Genomic DNA, 21036 nt, shown 5'->3' on the forward strand with positions numbered 1-21036 from the left:
TTATTAAGTGTTTGCTATGTACAAAGATCTGTATTCATCTTTATAAAGAAATCTCGGGGCAGCTAGGTGGTGTAGTGGATAGAGCACCAGCCCTGAATTCAGGAGGACCCGAGTTCAAATCTGGTCTCAGACACTTAACACTTCCTAGCTGTGTTACCCTGGGCAAGTCACTTAACCCCAGCCTCAGAAAAAGAGAAAAAAAAAAAAAAGAAATCTGTTTCTCTCAATCTCAGTCTCTCTCTCTCTCTCTCTCTCTCTCTCTCTCTCTCTCTCTCTCTCTCTCTCTCTCTCTCTCTCTCTGTCTCTTTCCATTACAAAAGAATCATAGAATGTCAGAATCAGAAGGAGCCTTGGATATCATTTAATCCACCTTTCTCATTTTACAGATGAGGAAACTGAGGCCTAAAGAAATGAAGTGATTTATTTGAGGTCATAAGTAATAATTGAAAGAACATAACTCAAACCCAGGATTAATTTTACTCCAAGTGAAAACCTGGGCAGAGATAGCATGGGCCTGGAGGCAGGAAGACCTGGTTAAAATTTGACCTGAAATGTTAAACTGCAGTTTTCTCATATGTAAAATGAACTGGAGAAGGAAATGCCAAAAAAAAATAAACAAAACAACTGAATTGGTGTCATAAGCTAAAATCAATATTGACAAAGATCACTGTAGTGGATACACTTTGCTATATCTATCTCCTTGAAATCTGACTCTGCATAACAGCTATCTTTGCATGAGGTCCTGTCTAGACAGCTCTGCTCCTTGCTCTCTAGGTGACCAAAGCTATTGTCCTTTTACTGTAAGGCAAAGGGATTAGGGGCTGGTTAGAATAGAACCCAAAACAGGCACTGTCACTGACCTGGAAGATTTTTTGATTGAAATTCTCTGCATCTTCTTTACGCAGCTGCCTCTCTTGGGAGAGCTGTTCTTGAAGACCTCGAAGGCTCTCATGGGCTTCTGAAAGCACCAGCTGTAGTTCTTTGATCTGGGGAGTGATGATCATGATCACGATAATATCACATTTGTATAGGACTTTAAAATGTACCGAGCACTTTTCCAACAACTCTACAAAGTAGATAATGTAAATATTTACAATTTTTACAATATATCCCAGTGGAAGAAACTGAGCCTCCAAATGCCAAGGCTCTCTTAGAAGTGAGGCACACTGTTTGCCACAATCTTGCCATGATTCAAAGCCCACATCTCCCACAGAATTGTCCTGGGAGTACAGCGTTACCTCTGGTCCTTTTTGTACAAAGTACATGTTCATTCCCCCTTTACTCCTTTCCCATCAATCTATGCTTCACAAAGCAGTGAGCCCAAGTCCATTTTCAGTTCTTTCCAGCCAAAAGTAACTTTTCCCTTTGAATTTCCGGCAACATTTATTGCTTACTTTACGTACTTGGCAACTATGATTTCATACCTCAGAAGCTTGGCTAGTCTCCCCATTTAGATTATAAACCTCTTGAATCAAGAATCTCTGTTAAATCTCTTCCATAACCACAGAGAGACACACACACAGACACACAGGCACACACACACACTATCTAGCACAGAGCCAGAGATCAACAAATATTGGTTGGTCAATCAATCAATTGATATTTATTAAGCACTTACTATGTGCCAAGTATTCTATTAAGTGCTCAGAGGCAAAAGACCTGTTCTCAAGGAGCTTATAATTGAATGAAGAAGATAACATGCAAACAAATATATATTAAGCAAGCTATATATAGGAGAAATAGGAGATAATTAATAGAGAGAAGGTACTGGAATTAAGAGGCATTGAGAAGGCTTCCTGTAGAAAGTGGGATTTCAGTTTGGACTTACAGGAAGCCAGGGAGGTCAGTAGTTGAGGTTGAGAAGATATTGAGTAGCATGATCAGACCTGAGCTTTAGGAAAATCACTTTGGTGGCTGAATGGAGGCTATTTTGGAAGCTGAGGTGGGAAGACTCACTAGCAGGCTACTACAACAATCCAGGCATGAAGTGATGAGGGCAGCATCAGAGGAAAGAAGGATCAGGATGTTGCAGCAAGGAAATGATTAACTGACTACATGTTATTCTCTATTGACCACCTTAGGTATTAGGTCCCAGTCTTGTTTTCTGTCTACCATATCATGCTAGGACTCCATTAACTTACTGCCATCCTCAATAAATGTTTTTATTTGTGTGTTTGTTTTTGTTTTTGTTTTCCTGAGCCTAATGGGGTTAAATGATTTGACCAGGGTCATACAGGTAGGAAGTGTTAAGTGGCTGGAGCCAGGTTCAAACTCAGGTCCTCCTGACTTGAGAGCTGGTGCTTTATCAACTGTGCCACCTAGCTGCCCCTCCTGAATAAATGTTAATGTCCCTAGTTGAGTACCCTTATAATATACACCTCTTTGGATACACATCGGGGGACATGAAATTATTACTGACCTAAGAGCAGAGCCCACGGTGGGGCACAGTGGTTCTAGGACAATCCTGGGCAGCTGTGTGGTACAAACACAAATAAAGAGCCAAACCAAGCCTATGGTAAGATCATGGACCTAAAGCTGGAAGAGACTTCCAAAGCTATGTAGTCTAACGCTTTTATTTTATAGATGAGGAAACAAAGGCCCAGGGAGGTAAACATCTATGTTTACCAAGTAATAAATGTGAAAGGTGAGGATTTCACCTAAATTTCCCAGAGCAATGCAAGACCCAAAGATTCCCCTTAGGCTAATTATGGATTTCTCAACTGGTCTACCCAGGGAAACATCAAGAAGACTGCTAAGATTCATGATAAATTTGAGAAAGGCAGCATAAGCTTGTAATATGTTGGGTGGAAATGGGACAACCTAATATTCCCTCCTCATAGAATCCCTTCTTTCACGATGCAGCCCAACTACCACCTCCATGAATCCTTTCTTGATTCCTCCCAACTGCTAGTGATTTCCCTTCTAAATTAACTTTTGTTTTAACTACTTTTATTTTATTTTGTCTATAAAATATGTATATATTTATGTTCTTGTCTACTTCAGAAGAGTGTAAGATTCTTGATGGCAGAGAGTGTTTTATTCTTACAGAGTGCTTATATACTGGAGGCACTTGACAAATGCATGTGGATTGACTGGCTTTTGGGGTCTGCTCCAGAAACCCCTCCTATGAGTTCTAGCCTGCTCTAACCATTCCCAGGACCCCCTGGCCCAGGCGCACCTCTGTAGCATAGGATTCATTGTCTTCAGCTTGATAAGTCTTGTAGCTCCGGGTGAGTCCAGGTTTGGGATCCGGGTCACTGCTAGTGCTGCAGAAGGCCTCCCTGGCCCGGAGCTCCCAGTCTGGCAGGTCTCTAAAGTCAGGCTGCATGCATGGGAAAATCAATGAAAACAAACGAAAAGAGCAGGGAGATCAAAGAGGTGAGGAGAATAACCCAGAAAAACAGAACAATGAATATCCAAGAACAGCAAAAAGTACAAGATGAGGAAAGGAAGGAGAAGAAGGTTCCCCAATATGCCACAGGAAAATGAAGAAAACAAGGTTTTTAAAAATGATGAGCAGGAAATGAGAGAACTGAATTGTATAGGATAGGGCTTCTTAAACTTTTTCCACTCACAACCCCCTTTTGCCCAAGAAATGTTCATATGACCCTAGGTATAGAGGTTTATAAAATAGATATAAAAATTATAAAATAAAACATTTACTGATAATAAATCATAATTTTGCAACCCCTCAGTTATGAGATTCCATATAGGGTTGCAACCCACAGTTTAAGAAGCTGGGGTATAGAGGAAAAGGATAGGAAGAGAAAGGAGAGAAAGGTATAAGGATCAGGAGATGGAAGGTGGGAGGAATGTACAGATGTTAATGTGGTATCATGCAGAAGGAAGGGAAGGGAAACCAGGGCACAAGGAGGCAGTACTCTCAATTAATGACCCTGTACTTGATCCCTCAGCCCATTTTTCCCAGGCATATGTTGAAAGGCAAAAACTCACTCCCTGTGCCCTTGGTTTCCTAAATCTTTTTTGAGAATACAGGGACTGTATTCCATTTTCAACTCATCCCACTACTTCTACTTTGGTTTAGTTGAGTTAAAACCTGCCTCTCAGAGAAAGAGATGAGAAAATAGGCAATCTTTGTTCTCCCATTTATTATAATAATAATAAAAGCTGACATTTGTATATCACTTTGTTCCTCACAAAGTACTTTACATATATTTTTCTCCTTGGGAGCCCATCAACAACCCTCTAAGTTTAGGAAACCGAGGCTCACAGAAATGAAGTGATTTGTGAAGGACCACAGGAAGTGTCTGACAGGATTTGAACCCTGTTCTTCTTAACTTAAAGTCTAGTATTCTATACATTATGCCTCTCTGACCATGCATACTTTGAAGAAAAGCACCTTCCTTCCCTATAGAAGTAAGAAGCTTTTAACAGGGGCATTTTGGAGAGATGATAGGCAACTATTAACTCTGAGCTTTCATGAGGTTGGTGTATCTATCTGTTGTTTAAGAATTGGCATCTGTGTGTAGCTCAGAAAATAGGGAAAGTTGTGGTTTGGTGTGAATCTTATAGCTTTATGTTTCAGATGTGTGAGCTGCAGGAGCAGGGAGTGTGGTAATGTATGTTACAATATGATATGATCTGTTTGTCTTAAGGAGTCTCTAGGGACAAAGATTGTCTTGGATCATGAGAACAGTACATAGGAAGGAAATAGAAGGGACCTTAAAGGTCATCTAGTTCCTTTGAGAGATGAGAAAAGGAAGGTCCAGAGAGAAGTAACTTGCCAAAGCTCATGCAAGCAGGAAGTAGCATTGCTGGCATTCAAACCTAAGGACTCTAATTCCAATCTAATATTCTTCCCATTATACTGTACCCCTCTGTCTGAAAATTCCCCTCAATCCTATCATGTGCCTAGTGCCTAGTATAAAATGGTACACATGTCTGCTGATTGAATGAATAAATTCACTTGTTTATTCAATAAGCATTTATTAAATATCAATGATGTCCCAGGATCTTTGAAGGGCCCTGAGAATTCAGACACAAAAATAAAACAGTCCATGATCTCTACTGAGGACAAACATGTACACATTTAAGTAAATGTAAAGTAACTGGAATGAGGGAAGGCAGAAGGAGACTAGCAACTGGCTTCATGGAGAAGGTAATTCAGTAGCATTTCAAAGGAAGCTAGGGATGAAGAGGAAAATGAGGAGGGAGTGAATTTTAGGCACAGGTGACAATATGCCCAAAGTCAAGTGGGAGACAAAATGTTGTGCTTGGGGAATAAATAGGCCAGTTCGTTTAGAACAGAGTTCATAGAAAGGAGAAATAGGGAATAAGCCTGGAAAGGTGAGCTCCAGACAGATTTTTGAGGATTTAAAAAAGTCAACTGATATATTTTATTTTATTTATTTACTTATTTATTTTTCCCTGTGGCTGGGGTTAAGTGACTTGCCCAGGGTCACACAGCTAGGAAGTGTTAAATGTCTGAGACCAAATTTGAACTCGGTTCCTCCTGAATTCAAGGCTGGTGTTCTATCCACTGCGCCACCTAGCTGCCCCCTAACCGATATATTTTAAAGGCAACAAGGAACCACTGGAACTTCTTGAATATAATTCTGATTGAATGGTCAGAAGTGAACTTTAGGAAAATCTATTTGGCAACTTTATGGAGAATGATTTGGAGATGAAACAGATTTGTAACAGGGAGACCAAACAGTAGGCTATTATAAGAGCCAAGCAAGAGATGATGAGAGTCAGGATTAAGGTAGTGGCCCAGTGAGGTAAGAGGACTATCTCAGCCAGAGATGATTTGTACCTTTTAATATCTAACAATATTACTAGTAATTATTACTTTGTTAACCATAGTATCAGGAGTAATCACTATATTTTAACAGTATGACCATGTGCTGTTAGGTATTAAAATTATCTCCTTCTGTCTCAAATCCCTAAACTAGACTATAAACTTTAAGAGGACAGGGCTGAGGTTCTTAACCCAGGGTCAGTGAATTAAATAAAAAAAAATGCTTGATAACTATTTTATTGTAATTTGTTTCCTTTAAAATCCTGTTTTTTATTTTATGCATTGAAAAAAATTGACTCTGAGAGGCATATGGGCTTTATCATATTGCCCAAGAAGTCTACAGTTTAAGAAGCCCTATATTAAGGTACTTAGCATAATATTCCCATCTGACCTCCTTCCTATTTTTTCTGTGCTTGTCCAACCTTCAAGTTCCAGCTTCTTCCTGAAGTCCACCTCTATTACTCTAGCTCCAATTAACCTGAATTTCAGTAGCATTTAAAGACTCATAACAAATACTGGATCTTATCCATTCTTATACGCCTAAGTGGCCCTTTGTTAGTCTCATCTTACTAAAAAAAGTTTATAAGATTCCTGAGGGCACAGGTTTTTGTGGTTTATAAATATTCCAACAGCATGTGGTACACTGCTGAGCAAAGAGTAAAAGCTTAATAAATATCCATTGACTGATTCAACCCTGTTACTGGTCAGCTCAGTAGGTAAAGATGACAGGTTTTAGCCCCTTATAGGCTTTAAAACTTTGTTCTGTTCCTCAAAGTAACCATCTGTACATTGGCCTTTGGCATGACAGTAATCTGCTGCTTTGCCCCTTTTTCAAAATTATAAAAAATTATTTCAAATTATAACCAGTATCTTAGTAACTACACTGTTAGTTCCTCTAGACCTCCACAGAGCAAGATACAAAAGAGATGCTCAGTTAGCAAGCAGGACTGCAAGATTATAGAATCTGCACTAGAAGGGCCCTAAGATTATCCCCAATCCTGTCATTTTATATGGGATGTAACTGAGGCCCGGAGAAGACAATGAATTTACCCAAGAACATACCAATATTAAGTCATGGGGTCAGGTTTTGAACTCAGGCATTTCACTCTCAATCCAATATTCTTTCCACTATTCCATGGACACTTGTGGATTACCTCAATACCCACTTCATGCATTTGCAGCTTGGACAACATACCTACTATCAGATCATTGGTGGTACCACAGTATATTGCATATAGTCTATTACATTTCCCTGTAAAGGAACGGGAGGGTGAAAGGAGGAGATTGAATGTTAAGTTGGTTCCATTTGAGTTTCATTAAAAAGCAGAAAAGGTTAGCATGGCAAAGAAACCTGTAATTGTAGTGAGGAACACACTTTATCTGAGAGGAAGCAGAGTGAATGACCTTAGTCTTACCTGGAAGTCAGAAGCATGTTCTTTGTTCAGAACTTCTTTGGAGGAGTCCTGGGCCCCCGGGGCTGGCAGCGAGGAGGTTTCTGCAGCCTCTTTCAGAGAGTCCCCAATGCTATCCACTTTCCTCATAAAGGCGTTCAGCTCCTGTTGCAAGAGCCCAAGCCTCATGAAGATAACATTGATAAGTTTGGAATCACTAGGGCTCTCGCTGTTATCCAGAGACTCATTTAACATAAGGTCTGCACAGTCATTGTCCAGACATAGCTTGAGGCTGGATGTGAAGCCATTGGCATCTGAAATTAAAACATCGATAGCCTTGCTGACCAGGGCAGCCTGGTCCCTGATGCCAGGCAAAGCCTCCAAGTCCCTGGCTTTAAAGAGTTTGGTGAGATGGGTGTCAGGGAGCTTTGTGATGCCGTTGTCTACTGTCCTCTCAGAATGACCTAGAAGATCATTCTCCCCACCGATGGGCACTTCTCTCCAGAGGGGGGTGGGGACACACTGGGCAGAATCCCCAGCCTCAGCATCGGTCTCAAGCATGGGCCGCACGGTCTGAGAGGAGGCCAGGTCGCAGCGCTGCAGGTTGGAGAGCAGCACACGGTTCTCGTACTGCAGCTTCTTTACCTTCCCGTTGAGCTCACTGATCTGGATCTTGGCAGTGGCCAGCTCCTCCTGAGATGCCTCGCTGATCACCGAGCAGCTGTCCTCGGACAAGGTGACATCCAAATCGTGTTCTGACTTGTACTTGTTCAGCTCATTCATGAGAAGCTTGTTCTGGTCCTCCAGCTCAGCAGAAGACCTCCTCAGGAGCTCGGCTTCCTCTTCCACAAACTGAAGGTGTCTCCTCAACTCGGCCAGGCTCTCCCCAGACTCCCCCCCACAGTTCGTGGAAGAAAAAGCAAACCGTATGTCAGGGCTGATGTAGTCCTTGTCCCCCTGTCCTTTTGTGTCTTCCATCTCAGCTCTCAGGCCCCGATTTTCCACCTCTAGCTCCACAATCCGGCGGCTCAAGATGTTGGCTTCTTCCTCGACCAACTTAAGATGGACCTTCAACTCAGCCTCCCTGGAGTGCGGGGAGTCCGCCAGCTCCTCCACGGACAGGGAGCTGTCCAAGTCCCCATACAGAGACCGGTATTTGACCAGCTCCTCCTTCATGCTGTCGTTTTCCTTGGCTAATTTAGTGAGTTTCTTACACATCAGGGCTGACTCTTCCTTGGCAAAGTGCAACTGACACTTCAGGTCTGCGTTGTCTTCCTGAAAGTCAGAAACAGACACAGGATTAGAAAAGCCAGAGAACATTGTAGCAAGGGTGGCCAGAGCATTTCACGTCCTGAATTGCCTCAGTTTGGGGATCTCAGACAAGTCACTTCTCTGAGTTTTCTTGCCTGTAAAATGGTGATGAGATTCCTGGCCTTCCTGATAGGGTGATTGGGGCACTTTGGTACTTTTCTAATGCTCTTTGTCAAACGTACGGGATAACTCCCAAGCGGAAATGTTCCGGAGCCACCTTTGCCTCTTGGGAATCCTAGCTTCCTTCAAGACTTGTCCAGTCTCCGCCTTTTTCTGATTTCCTCAGGTGTTAGTTCTCCTGATTCTATCACCTTACATTTATATTGTTCATACTGTGTATTTACTTACCTGTAAACATGTTGCAGCCCCCACCCCCACCCCCAGATGTGTGTAACCTCAGAAGTCAAGGGCCACATTATTTTTTGTACAGTCAGTTCTGTTGTAATGCATATTTCAAATATGTCAACTTGTTCCAATGTGACAGATATATTTGGGGACATTTTGAACATAATTTGAAACAATGAGAATGAAGAAAACTATAACATTTCACAGCAACTCACAAGCTGTCATCCTTTTGAGACCTGCTTCCATATGCAAACTTCAGGTCTTTATGGAGGTAGTTGGCCATAATTGCTGTCTATCTTCTGGTGCAGCAGAAGCTGGCCTGAACCAACCCTACCATTTACCCCCTTCTACCATACCCTGCCCTTTGGTTTACCCAACTTGTTTGTGTAACACAGGCATAGTCTAAGCAGTGCCCAAGACTACAGAAAGGGCCATTATTTATTGGAGTATTTATGTATGTATTTCATAATATTTAAACATATATATGCTACACATATACACATATGTGTATACACACATGTATTTGCATGTATATGCACATATTTTGCTACCAGTTTTCATTACATTCTTATATTTTTTTTAATGTGTCCCTGAAGTAGTTCTTGATTATTGTGTTCTGAACCTTATTTTCCCCATATATTCTGTAGTTTTTACTGTTTGGATTTGCATAACTCAAGGTTTTTTCGGGAACATAGATGTTGAATTATAGCAGAACTGACTATATTTGTATTCTGAATACATAGGACATAGTAGACACTTGATAAATTATTAAATTATTAGCATTATTAAAATTCAAATGACTCCCAATCTGCATCTCTAGTCCTAAATCTCTCCTGAAACCCACTCTATTATCACTATTTGTTATAGATATCTTGATAGATCTTTTACATTTTTCCATTTCTTTGTTGTCCTTTTTCCAGTTTTATCTTTAAATGCTCTATAAGATGACCTGACTTAAATTCTACCAAACATTTAAAGAACAACTAACTCCAATGCTATGTAAACTATTTGAAAAAATAGGGATTGAAGGAGTCCTACCAAATTCCTTCTATGACACAGACATGGTACTGATACTTAAACCAGGTAGATCGAAAACTGAGAAAGAAAACTATAGACCAATTTCCTTAATGAATATTGATGCTAAAATCTTAAATAAGATATTAGCAAATAGACTTCAGAAAATCATCCCCAGGATAATACACTATGACCAAGTGGGATTTATACCAGGAATGCAGGGCTGGTTTAATATTAGGAAAACTATTAGTATAATTGACCATATTAATAATCAAATTAATAAAAACCATATGATCATCTCAATAGATGCAGAAAAGGCATTTGATAAAATCCAACATCCATTCCTACTAAAAACGCTTGAGAGTATAGGAATAAATGGACTATTCCTTAAAATAATAAGGAGCATATATTTAAAACCTTCAGTAAACATCATATGTAATGGTGATAAACTAGAACCTTTCCCTGTTAGATCAGGAGTGAAACAAGGTTGCCCACTATCACCATTACTATTCAATATAGTACTAGAAACTCTAGCCTTGGCAATAAGAGCCGAGAAAGAGATCCAAGGAATTAGAGTAGGAAATGAAGAAATCAAATTGTCACTTTTCGCAGATGACATGATGGTATACTTAGAGAACCCCAAAGACTCTGCTAAAAAGCTATTAGAAATAATTCAGAATTTTAGCAAAGTCGCAGGATACAAAATAAATCCACATAAATCCTCAGGATTTTTATACATTACCAACACAATCCAACAGCAAGAGATACAAAGAGAAATTCCATTCAAAATAACGGTCGATAGTATAAAATATTTGGGAATATATCTACCAAAGGAGAGTCAGGAATTATATGAGCAAAATTACAAAACACTTGCCACAAAAATAAAGTCAGATTTAAATAATTGGAAAGACATTCAATGTTCTTGGATAGGCCGAGCGAATATAATAAAGATGACAATACTCCCCAAACTAATCTATTTATTTAGTGCTATACCAATCAGACTCCCAAGAAACTATTTTAATGACCTAGAAAAAATAACAACAAAATTCATATGGAAGAATAAAAGGTCGAGAATTGCAAGGGAACTAATGAAAAAAAAGTCAGAGGAAGGTGGTCTAAGTGTACCTGATTTAAAGCTATATTATAAAGCAACAGTCACCAAAACCATTTGGTATTGGCTAAGAAATAGACTAGTTGATCAGTGGCATAGGTTAGGTTCACAGGACAAGATAGTGAATAAAAATAGCAATCTAATCTTTGACAAACCCAAAGATCCCAAATTTTGGGATAAAAATTCATTATTTGACAAAAACTGCTGGGAAAACTGGAAATTAGTATGGCAGAAACTAGGCATGGACCCACATTTAACACCACATACTAAGATTAGATCAAAATGGGTCCAAGATTTAGGCATAAAGAACGAAATCATAAATAAATTGGAGGAACATGGGATGGTTCACCTCTCAGACTTGTGGAGGAGGAAGGAGTTTGTGTCCAAGGGAGAACTAGAGACCATTATTGATCACAAAATAGAACATTTTGATTACACCAAATTAAAAAGTTTCTGCACAAACAAAACTAATGCAAACAAGATTAGAAGGGAAGTAACAAATTGGGAAAAAATTTTTACAGTTAAAGGTTCTGATAAAGGCCTCATCTCCAAAATATACAGAGAATTGACTTTAATCTATAAGAAATCAAGCCATTCTCCAATTGATAAATGGTCAAAGGATATGAACAGACAATTTTCAGATGATGAAATTAAAACTATTTCCACTCATATGAAAGAGTGTTCCAAATCACTATTGATCAGAGAAATGCAAATTAAGACAACTCTGAGGTATCATTACACACCTGTCAGATTGGCTAAGATGACAGGAACAAATAACGATGAATGTTGGAGGGGCTGTGGGAAAACTGGGACACTGATGCATTGTTGGTGGAGTTGTGAAAGAATCCAACCATTCTGGAGAGCAATCTGGAATTATGCCCAAAAAGTTATCAAAATGTGCATACCCTTTGACCCAGCCATACTACTACTGGGCTTATACCCCAAGGAACTACTAGAGAAGGGAAAGGGTCCTGTATGTGCCAAAATGTTTGTGGCAGCCCTTTTCATAGTGGCTAGAAGCTGGAAGATGAATGGATGTCCATCAATTGGAGAATGGTTGGGTAAACTATGGTATATGAATGTTATGGAATATTATTGTTCTCTAAGAAATGACCAACAGGAGAAATATAGAGAGGCTTGGAGAGACTTACATCAACTGATGCTGAGTGAAACGAGCAGAACCAGAAGATCATTATACACTTCAACAATGATACTGTACGAGGATGTATGCTGATGGAAGTGGATTTCTTCAACATAGAGAAGAGCTAATCCAATTCCAATTGATTAATGATGGAAAGAACCAGCTACATCCAGAAAAGGAACAATGGGAAATGAATGTAAACTGTTATTTTTACCTTCTGAATCCAATTCTTCCTGTGCAACAAAAAATTCGGTTCTACACACATATATTGTATCTAAATTATACTGTAATATATTTAACATATATAAGACTGCTTGCCATCTGGGGGAGGGGTTTGGGGGAGGAAGGGAAAAAATCTGAATAGAAGTAAGTGCAAGGGATAATGTTATAAAAAAATTACCCATGCATATGTATTGTCAAAAAATGTTATAATTATAAAATAAAATAAAAATAAATTTAAAAAAAAAAAAAAAAAAAAAAAAAAAAAAGATGACCTGACTTAGCTAAGTCTCTTAAGGATAATCTGATTTAATTGAATATCTCATCATGCTTTCTAGAAATTGTTTTCTTCCATCAATTACATTCCCATATTTTATGAGGCATACTCAAAATCTTCCATAATTCTTCTCTAAGATTTTATGAGTAAAAATTATATTCTAAGCTGTTATTGTATTTGGCTTTCATAGTTCTATGCCTGGTAAGATGACAGTTTGTTTTTGCTATTTGCTAACTGAGTAATTGAAAGCCCTTTATGGCCTCTTTGTGACAGCCTAAGAAGAAATCTCTAATTTCATTAATATTTTCAATGAGAAAAGTCTCCTTAAAAAATAGATCACTTATAACACTAAAAGTTTATCTGTACCATTGAGAAAGTAAGTGTCTTGTTGAGGATCACATAACCTAAATGTCTCAGATGGTCTTCCTGACTTGGACTCTATGTCTTTATCTATATACAACATGATTTTATACCCAAAATCACATGTAGCCACTGGGACTTGAATCCCATAATATAACTGAAATGATCATTATAGAGGCAAGACTATAAAAAAAAAAAGCAAAATGAGGCTAGAGCATGAATAATAGTTGAAAAGGAGGGGTAAAAGGACTATAAATTTGAATGAGTATAAAGAATAATTTAGGAGGAATGAGACAGAAGGAGAGATCAAAGGGTAGGAAGGGAATTTGAGGGCTGGGGAGCAATGAAAGATCACAATTTTGAGTGTGGTCTAAGATGTATCTACTCTCCTGGCTGACTAAGGTACACTGAGGATCAAAGTCTTAGGAATCAAGGAGATAGATAGAAGGTCTAGGTGTTGAACATTTCTTGTACATATGGAATCCTGGGTCCCTCTAGTGGACAGCTCTTCTGTCTCCATTTTGGATGGCTCCTACTTTCATGTTCCTAGACAAACTAGCCAATCACAGGGATAGGCTTTAAGATCTTCGTGCTATCACCTTGTTATGATCCTTATTGCTATAATCTACTGACCTTCTGATCATATACCCTTTTTTCTCAAAGAGTTTAGTACATGGCTCAGTTTTCCTTTACAAACCAACCCCTTGTCTATATATTTAGGAATTTCATTGTATAAATACCAGAGAATAAAAAGTATGAGAAAGGATTTGTTTAAAGGGGATTTCTCTAATGATAATGCAGGGGATCTAGAAGATATGATAGAAGAGGATGGAAAGGAGAAAATGTCAGGACTGAGCTAAGATAGTGAATGAGAAGTAGAAATAAAGGAAAGAAGTTTTCAAAGCAGTGACTCTAAATCACAGGGATCAGCAAAGGAGAAGATGCATAAGTCTACTCGTCACTGAATAGGAGAAGTATCTTCCCTAGATCTCAAAGCATCCTAAGGTATTTGAGTGAATTCTGCAACTTTGCCTCTGTTCCTCTACTTTATAAGGCCAGATTAGACTGTCTGTCAAACTTTCAAGACCCCCATATCCCTGTCAGTAAAGACTGCGGGGAAAAATATTTGTATGTCAAACCTGACCTTTGCCTCACAATGTTAACTTCTCAGTTTTCCATTTCTAAGCCCTCAACTACAGTTTGCACTGTGGCATTTCTTTGCATTCTTAATTATTCCCTCTAAGTTTGTCATCTTATTGAAAGGTAAACTTCTTGAGGTCAAAGCTCAAGTTTTGGTGAATTTTTCAGAGAAGGAAGGGAAATAAAGTAAGCTAAGTAATTATTTTATGCCTGATTCTTTGGGCATTTCTGAAGTTTCCTACATCCACATACTAGCACCACTTATGATTTTTCTCACTATGGAATTGAATTTAATGAGCATTTATTTAGCAGCTACCATACTCAGGTCTTTGTAATAAGAATCTAAAGAAAAAAAAAAAAGCTAAAAGAATCTTCAGCCTTAAGAAACTTATAGTTCACTGGGAGAAACAACACAAACAGATCAATAAATCTAATGCCTAGCTAAGTCCAACTATCCATTTATCTGCCACATATAATAAGTACTTAAAATTGATAAATTAAAATGGAAAAGTTGCATCATCCAAGCAACTTGAAGGTAATGAATTCTTACCATTTAATTACTTATCCCTTCTTACAATTAATTGCTATTTATGTTAAAAAAAAATTCTGTCTATCCCACACACACAAAAAAATCTGGCAATATGTATATGGGTTGACAGTGTTAGCATCCCCAAGCTTCAGTCCATGATGACCATAGAGTGTTCCTCCTCTCTATCTTACTAAGTACTTCAGGCCCACAAGAATTTTTTGAAACACAGAAGGTCTAAAGGATAAATTGAAAAATGCTGATTTTGGAGTCAGACCATTGTCTTGTATCTGTATTGAAATTTTGCCATTTACTTACATTTAAGAAGTTATTGTACCTCTCTCTAAGTTTGTTTCTTCATTTCCAAAAATTAAGGGGGTAGGCTAATTGACCTCTGGGTATCTTTCTGATTCTAAATCTTTGGATCTCAAGAGGCTTAGGTTCTAGTATCTACTCTTTCAATATCTTACAATATAACTTTGGGTAAATCTCTGTAGGTCTCAGTTTCCTTATCTGTCAAATGGAGAGAATGACTTGTAATCTCTCAGATTCCCCTTAATTCATCCTCTTGAGGAGTCAACATCTTTACTCAACAAGTCAAAACATCCTACCTGACAGGGACCTTGTCCTATCCTTAGCATTAAGTCCATGGGATCAGAGATGAGAATCAAAAGGGTCCTTAGAAGTCATCTAATCCAGCCCCTTCCTTGAGGATTCCCCTATAAGGGATGAGGAAATTGATGCCCAGAGAGACTAGATGATATGTTCAGAGTTACACAAGTTGTAAGTGTCAGAGCCTGAATTTGAACTAGGTCCTATTATTCCAAATCTAAAGCTCTTTCCACTGCATGGGAATTCTAAAGTATTAAGGAATAGTAGGGGACTTATCTCCCCAGAAAGAATAATAGAGGGAAAAATTGTTGCCTGACTTGGAGAAAACTAAATAGTAATTGAGGAATACTGAATCAAGAAAGGGCTAGTTAAGGAGTAAAATTAAAATTAAATAGAGTAAACATTAGGGAAAGAGAGTAAAGTGAAAGGAATCTCAGAGAAGCATATTTGAGATACTTCCAGACTTCAGAAGATACCTAAATTGTTTTGATAGGATAAGACCCAAATGTGAACAGAAGGCTCCAAAGAAAATCTGGTTGGAAGGTTCAATCCTGGCTTGTTGTTAGCTCTGGAAGTCAGAAATGAGTTAGTCAAATGCCCAGTCACATCCCTGACACTTAATTCAAGGCCCTCATATGTCAGTCACAACACAAAGCAACCTGATAAAAATAAAAAAAACTTGCTAATGCCTGAGAGTATACAGCCTTATTGCTCTCTTTCATTGTTCAGCTTGCTTCTACTAAATATTTTTATATCATATTTTATTCATTGCAATAGCAAGTATTACATATGAAAAAACAGTAATGGGTATGAGACATCTGATGTGCCTGCGGGGGCAATATCTGATTATTTATCATATTGAATCATGCTGCACATTTTGTTAATAGAAAAAATTAAAAGAGCAATCATTCATATACATATGGGCTTCTGAGGGTTCTAAAAGATTCTTAGTACACAGAATGGGAACCACTAGAGTGAATGATGCCCAAGGTCCCTTCCATCTCAAGATCCTATAAAGTTATCACATAGGCAATTGTGCCTACCCAGAGAGATCTAGAGGCAATGGTATTTTATAGGATCATGGGATTTGGAGTTAAAAGGCCATGAAGGATCAAATTCCCCCCTTTATTTGACTGATGAGGAAAATGAGGCCTACAGAGAAATTAAGTGACTTGAAGAATATAATACCTTACGTGTATAATAACAACAGCATCTTATTTTTACAGTGCTTTATGATAGTGCAGATAATGGCTGGTAATGCAGCTGGTAGTGCAATGTATGATTTGTCCATGATCATACAGTAATGATAATTTTTGGAGCTAAGATCTTCTTTTGCCAAGTTTGAGATTCTTCCCAATATAACACAGGTTATCTATTACTAACATGTATATGATATGCATGTTAATAAACTATAACAGAACAATTTATATTATTTAAATGTATATTTGAACAATACCCCTTAATACTTCCATACTCCTTTTGACTTTTCAAAGGGTTTCTATGTACACTATTTCATTTAATCAGGATAAGGATTTTTGTTGTTCAATCATTTCAGTTATAGCTGACTCTTTGTGACTCCATTTGGGATTTTCTTGGCAGACATTGAAGTATTTTCTTTTCCAGCTGTAAAATGAGCTAAAACTGAAGCAAACAGGGTTAAGAGACTTGTCCAGGGTCATAAAGCTAAGAAATCTCTGAGGCCAGATTTGAAACTCAGAATTGATTTAAAGCAGGGTTTCTTTACCCAAGGTCCATAGATAGATTTCAGAGGGCCTGAATTTGGGTAGGAAAAAATTTCATCTTTATTTTCACTAACCTTTGGTTTCTTTTGAATTCTATATATTTATATTACGTATTTAAGTACAGATTTGAATTCTAGGCCCAGTGCTGCTATATCCACTGTGCTATCTAGTTCCCCCAGAATAAGGATTGTTACCCTATTTCATTAATGAAGAAATTGAGGCACAAAGGTATCAGAATCATACATCAATTCAGTCACAGTCAGATCTAGAAACCAGATCTCTTGAAAATCAATAATTTCATATATTTATTTACTCATTAAACAAACATTTATTTAAATGCAACCATTTATACAACATTTATACAAAATACAAGAATAATTAAGACCTAGATTTGCTCTAAAGGCACTAACAATTTCACATAAGCAACAACTTGATTTTTTTTTTATTAAGTTATAAAGTAGGTATTGAACAAGAGAAGAATCAGCAGGGTATGCTGTTCTTCTTCCTTCTATAATTCTTCTCTCCTTCCTGAAGATTTCTTCTCAACTGCCTATTGCCTAGGGCCAGAGAGCCCAAGGCTTCCTCCCCTTCCTACCAAATACCACAATGCTATATGGTTCCTCTTCTTTTGCTTCTTAATTGAACAGCTGGCCAGAGATTATCCTAGTCATTAAGGACCACCATGAAGGGAAAAGACAACTGTATCTTGTATGTCTCTCTTGTATGGTACTTAGCCAGCCAACCTGACGGTATAGCTATTCTCAAACCACTCTTAGCTCCTTTAAACAGACTTTGAGCTCTCTGAGAGTCAGGCCCTCCAAATTTTCTGTTTCTTTGTGGGTCTTATGATATCTAGCACATGACCTTACAGACAGCAGGACTCAAAAAGTGCCTGTGGATTGGCTGCTAAAGACAGAGGAGCTGGGTTTTAATATTAGATGATCTTTAGAATTCATTTGGAGCAGGACTTTCTTCCCTGGGATCCATGGATAGATTTCAGAGCGTTTGTGAACTTGGACAGGAAAAATATTACGTCTTTATTTCCACTAACCTTTGGTTTGAGAAAGGGTCCCTAAACTTTTACCATACTGCCTAAGGGGATCCATTTATGACACACAAAAAGGTTTAAGAATCCCTGAATTAGACAACCTCCTTTTATAGAGAGAATTGAAGCAGAGAGGGTGATCTGCTCAGGGTCATGTGGGTAATAATGTGGCAGGGTTAGTTCTCTTTTTTCCAAATCCAGTTATCTATATGTAACAGAATTAGAATTATTTTTAACAACTAAAAGCTATAAAGTTCAACTTCTTCACTTTACAAAAGAAACACTGAAAGGAAGAGGTCCAGCAGGATGAATACAGAGAGGCTTGGAGAGACTTACACCAACTGATGCTGAGTGAAATGAGCAAAACTAGATCATTATACACTTCAACAACAATACTATATGAAGATATATTCTGATGGAAGTGGATATCTCCAACATAGATTCCAATTGATCAATGATGGACAGAATCAGCTACACCCAGAGAAGGAACACTGGGAAATTAGTGTAAACTGTTTGCATTTTTGTTTTTCTCCCCAGATTATTTTTACCTTCTGAATCCAATTCTTCCTTTGCAACAACAACAACAACAACAACAACAACAAAATTCAGTTCTGCACACATATATTATATCTAGGATATACAAAAATATATTTAATATGTATGGGAATGCCTGCCATCTAGGGGAAGGATGGAGGGAAGGTGGGGAAAATTCAGAATAGAAGGGAGTACAAGGGATAATGTTGTAAAAAAATTACCTGTGTATATGTACTGTCAAAAATGTTATAATTATAAAATTAATAAAAAAAAAAAAGAAAAAAAGAAAATACATGACCTGCCACAAAAAAAAAGAAAAAAAGAAAAGAAAAGAAAGGAAGAGGTCCAAAATCACAGAGCTTTTAATGACAGAAATAGACAGCCCAGGTCTCCTGACTCTTAGTTTAGAAATTATTATTAAAGATTATGGGAGAATAAATGAATACATGAATAAATGAATTAATATTGAACACTCATTACATCTACAACACTATAATGATTATTGAGGGAAAATATATGTATTTTTTAAAAAAACAAACAAAAAACTCCAAATTCAATCCACTGCACCACTAACATAAGAACTCCTACTCTCAGATGAGCTTTGGCTAATGGACCCACATCCAATGGTCCAGCATTTCTATGCTGTGCCAAGTGGTGCAGCTGGGTGAATACAAGGAGAAAGGAAGTACAAAGAATACAGTGTTAGAAGGGATGCAGACAAGTTTGTGTTAAGCTCAGGTCCAATGTCATCAAATGTATCACCATGATAGAACCCTATTAAGTATTTATATATTACCTATTATGTGCCACACACTATACTAAGCTCTCTTACATTATTATCTCTTGATCCTCACAACCACCCCAGGAGGTAGATGCTTTTATTATTTACAATTAAGTAAACTGAGGCAAACATTAGTTAAATGACATGCCTGGGATTATAGAATTGGTAAATATCTGAGGCTGGATTGTACCTTGAGTTACTCTGACTCCAAGACCAATTTAGGGGCTTCTAACTATGCTGAGTGGAGGGGTGAAATTTCTTATTTCCATGGCATCTATCTCCCTTACCCTTCAATAATGTCCCACATGCAGTGGGTATTCAACAAATACTTTAAATATATTCTTTTTACAACTGGGAAATGAATGTTGACTGCTTGCATTTTTGTTTTTCTCCCCAGGTTATTTTTACCTTTCTGAATCTGATTTTTCTTGTGCAACAAGAAAACTGTACAAATATGTATACATATATGGCATTTAAGATATAATTTAACATGTTTAATATGTACAAGACTGCCTGCCATCTAGGGGAGGGGGTGGAGGAAAGAAAGGGAAAAGTTGGAACAGAAGTGACTGCAAGGGACAATGTTGAAAAATTACCCATGCATATGTTCTGTCAATAAAAAGCTATAATAATAATAATAATAATAATAATAATAAAGAATATAAATTTTGATCACTTATTACTTTGCAAGATATCTTCCGGTTTGGCGGCTAGATTTTTTTCTTCCCTATTTATTTTTTTTGGGGACAATTAACTCTTTTATCTTATATAATTTTTATTTATAGTTTCTTGAAATATAACTGAAAAATCAGGTTTTGCAAAATAAAAAATTTTAATTTAAAAAATATATATAAATTCTTTTACAAGTGAGTCTCTGGAGTCAGGAGGACTGGAATGCAAATTTGGTCTCAGATACTATCTAGCTATGTGACCCTGGGCAAGTCACTTAAACCTGATTGCCCCTCCAAAAGTGTGTGTGTGTGAAGTCTTAATGGGAAAGAGTCACCTTCCTAGAACACATTTTTCCTAAACCTCTATGCAGAATGGGATAATTGAAAGGAATGCATTTGCAGCTATGGAAGGAAAAAAGAGAAAGAGGGAAGCTGAAAAATGACAGAATTTCACAATCACACCTCTGCCATCAGTTTTTTAAAACATATTTTCTTGGATTCTAGATAAATACCTGGACTGATGCCTTTTTTTCTGTCTTTCCAAGTGAACGTGTTCCTCTTTTCTTCAAGGAATGCTGGAAAGAGATAAAGAGAGAACATTAATAAAGCTCTCAGATTGTGAAGTAGTATTTATAAATCCTCCACCAATGGCCAGTTCTAGACCAAACATCTATAAAGCTTACCTCCACCTTCCCAATAGCCCTTGCCTTAAAAAATCAGATCATGTCAGCACTACAACATGGAGTGTCATGCTAGCAGGGACCTTAGAACACTGAAAGTTGAAGCAGGAAGAGTCCATGGAGACCAGTTCATCCATCTTTATATTAAAGATGAGAAAAGTGTGGATCATAGAGAAGGATTTGCCCAAATTCATATAACCAGTGAATGGCAGAACCAGGAAGAGAACCTGGATGTCCATCATACCACACTGCTTCTATTCAAGCCAAATCACAGACACACTAATACACCAAAAAGCCCTTGTACTTTGTAAGGAATTCTTATTTTTTTGCAGAAGGGGAGGTTAACAGGATGATCTAAGTCTTAATCTGAAGGTA

At 37.8% G+C, this 21036-nt stretch overlaps 1 protein-coding gene across 2 annotated transcripts in view; it reads right to left on the minus strand.

Annotated features, from left to right (window-relative positions):
• Positions 1–21036, minus strand: part of MTCL2 (microtubule crosslinking factor 2) — a 123964-nt gene that overhangs the window by 42701 nt on the left and 60227 nt on the right. The window contains exons 4-7 of one of the 2 annotated variants that reach the window (XM_074292595.1): positions 20494–20556; positions 7177–8427; positions 3179–3322; positions 861–986 (exon numbers count right to left, since the gene is read on the minus strand). In XM_074292595.1, coding sequence (XP_074148696.1) covers positions 861–986; positions 3179–3322; positions 7177–8427; positions 20494–20556 — 1584 coding nt within the window. The remainder of the gene's footprint in view (positions 1–860; positions 987–3178; positions 3323–7176; positions 8428–20493; positions 20557–21036) is intronic. The other variant, XM_074292596.1, reaches the window with a different exon arrangement.

This window comes from Sminthopsis crassicaudata, chromosome 2, assembly GCF_048593235.1.
Source record: "Sminthopsis crassicaudata isolate SCR6 chromosome 2, ASM4859323v1, whole genome shotgun sequence".
Lineage (NCBI taxonomy): Eukaryota > Metazoa > Chordata > Mammalia > Dasyuromorphia > Dasyuridae > Sminthopsis > Sminthopsis crassicaudata.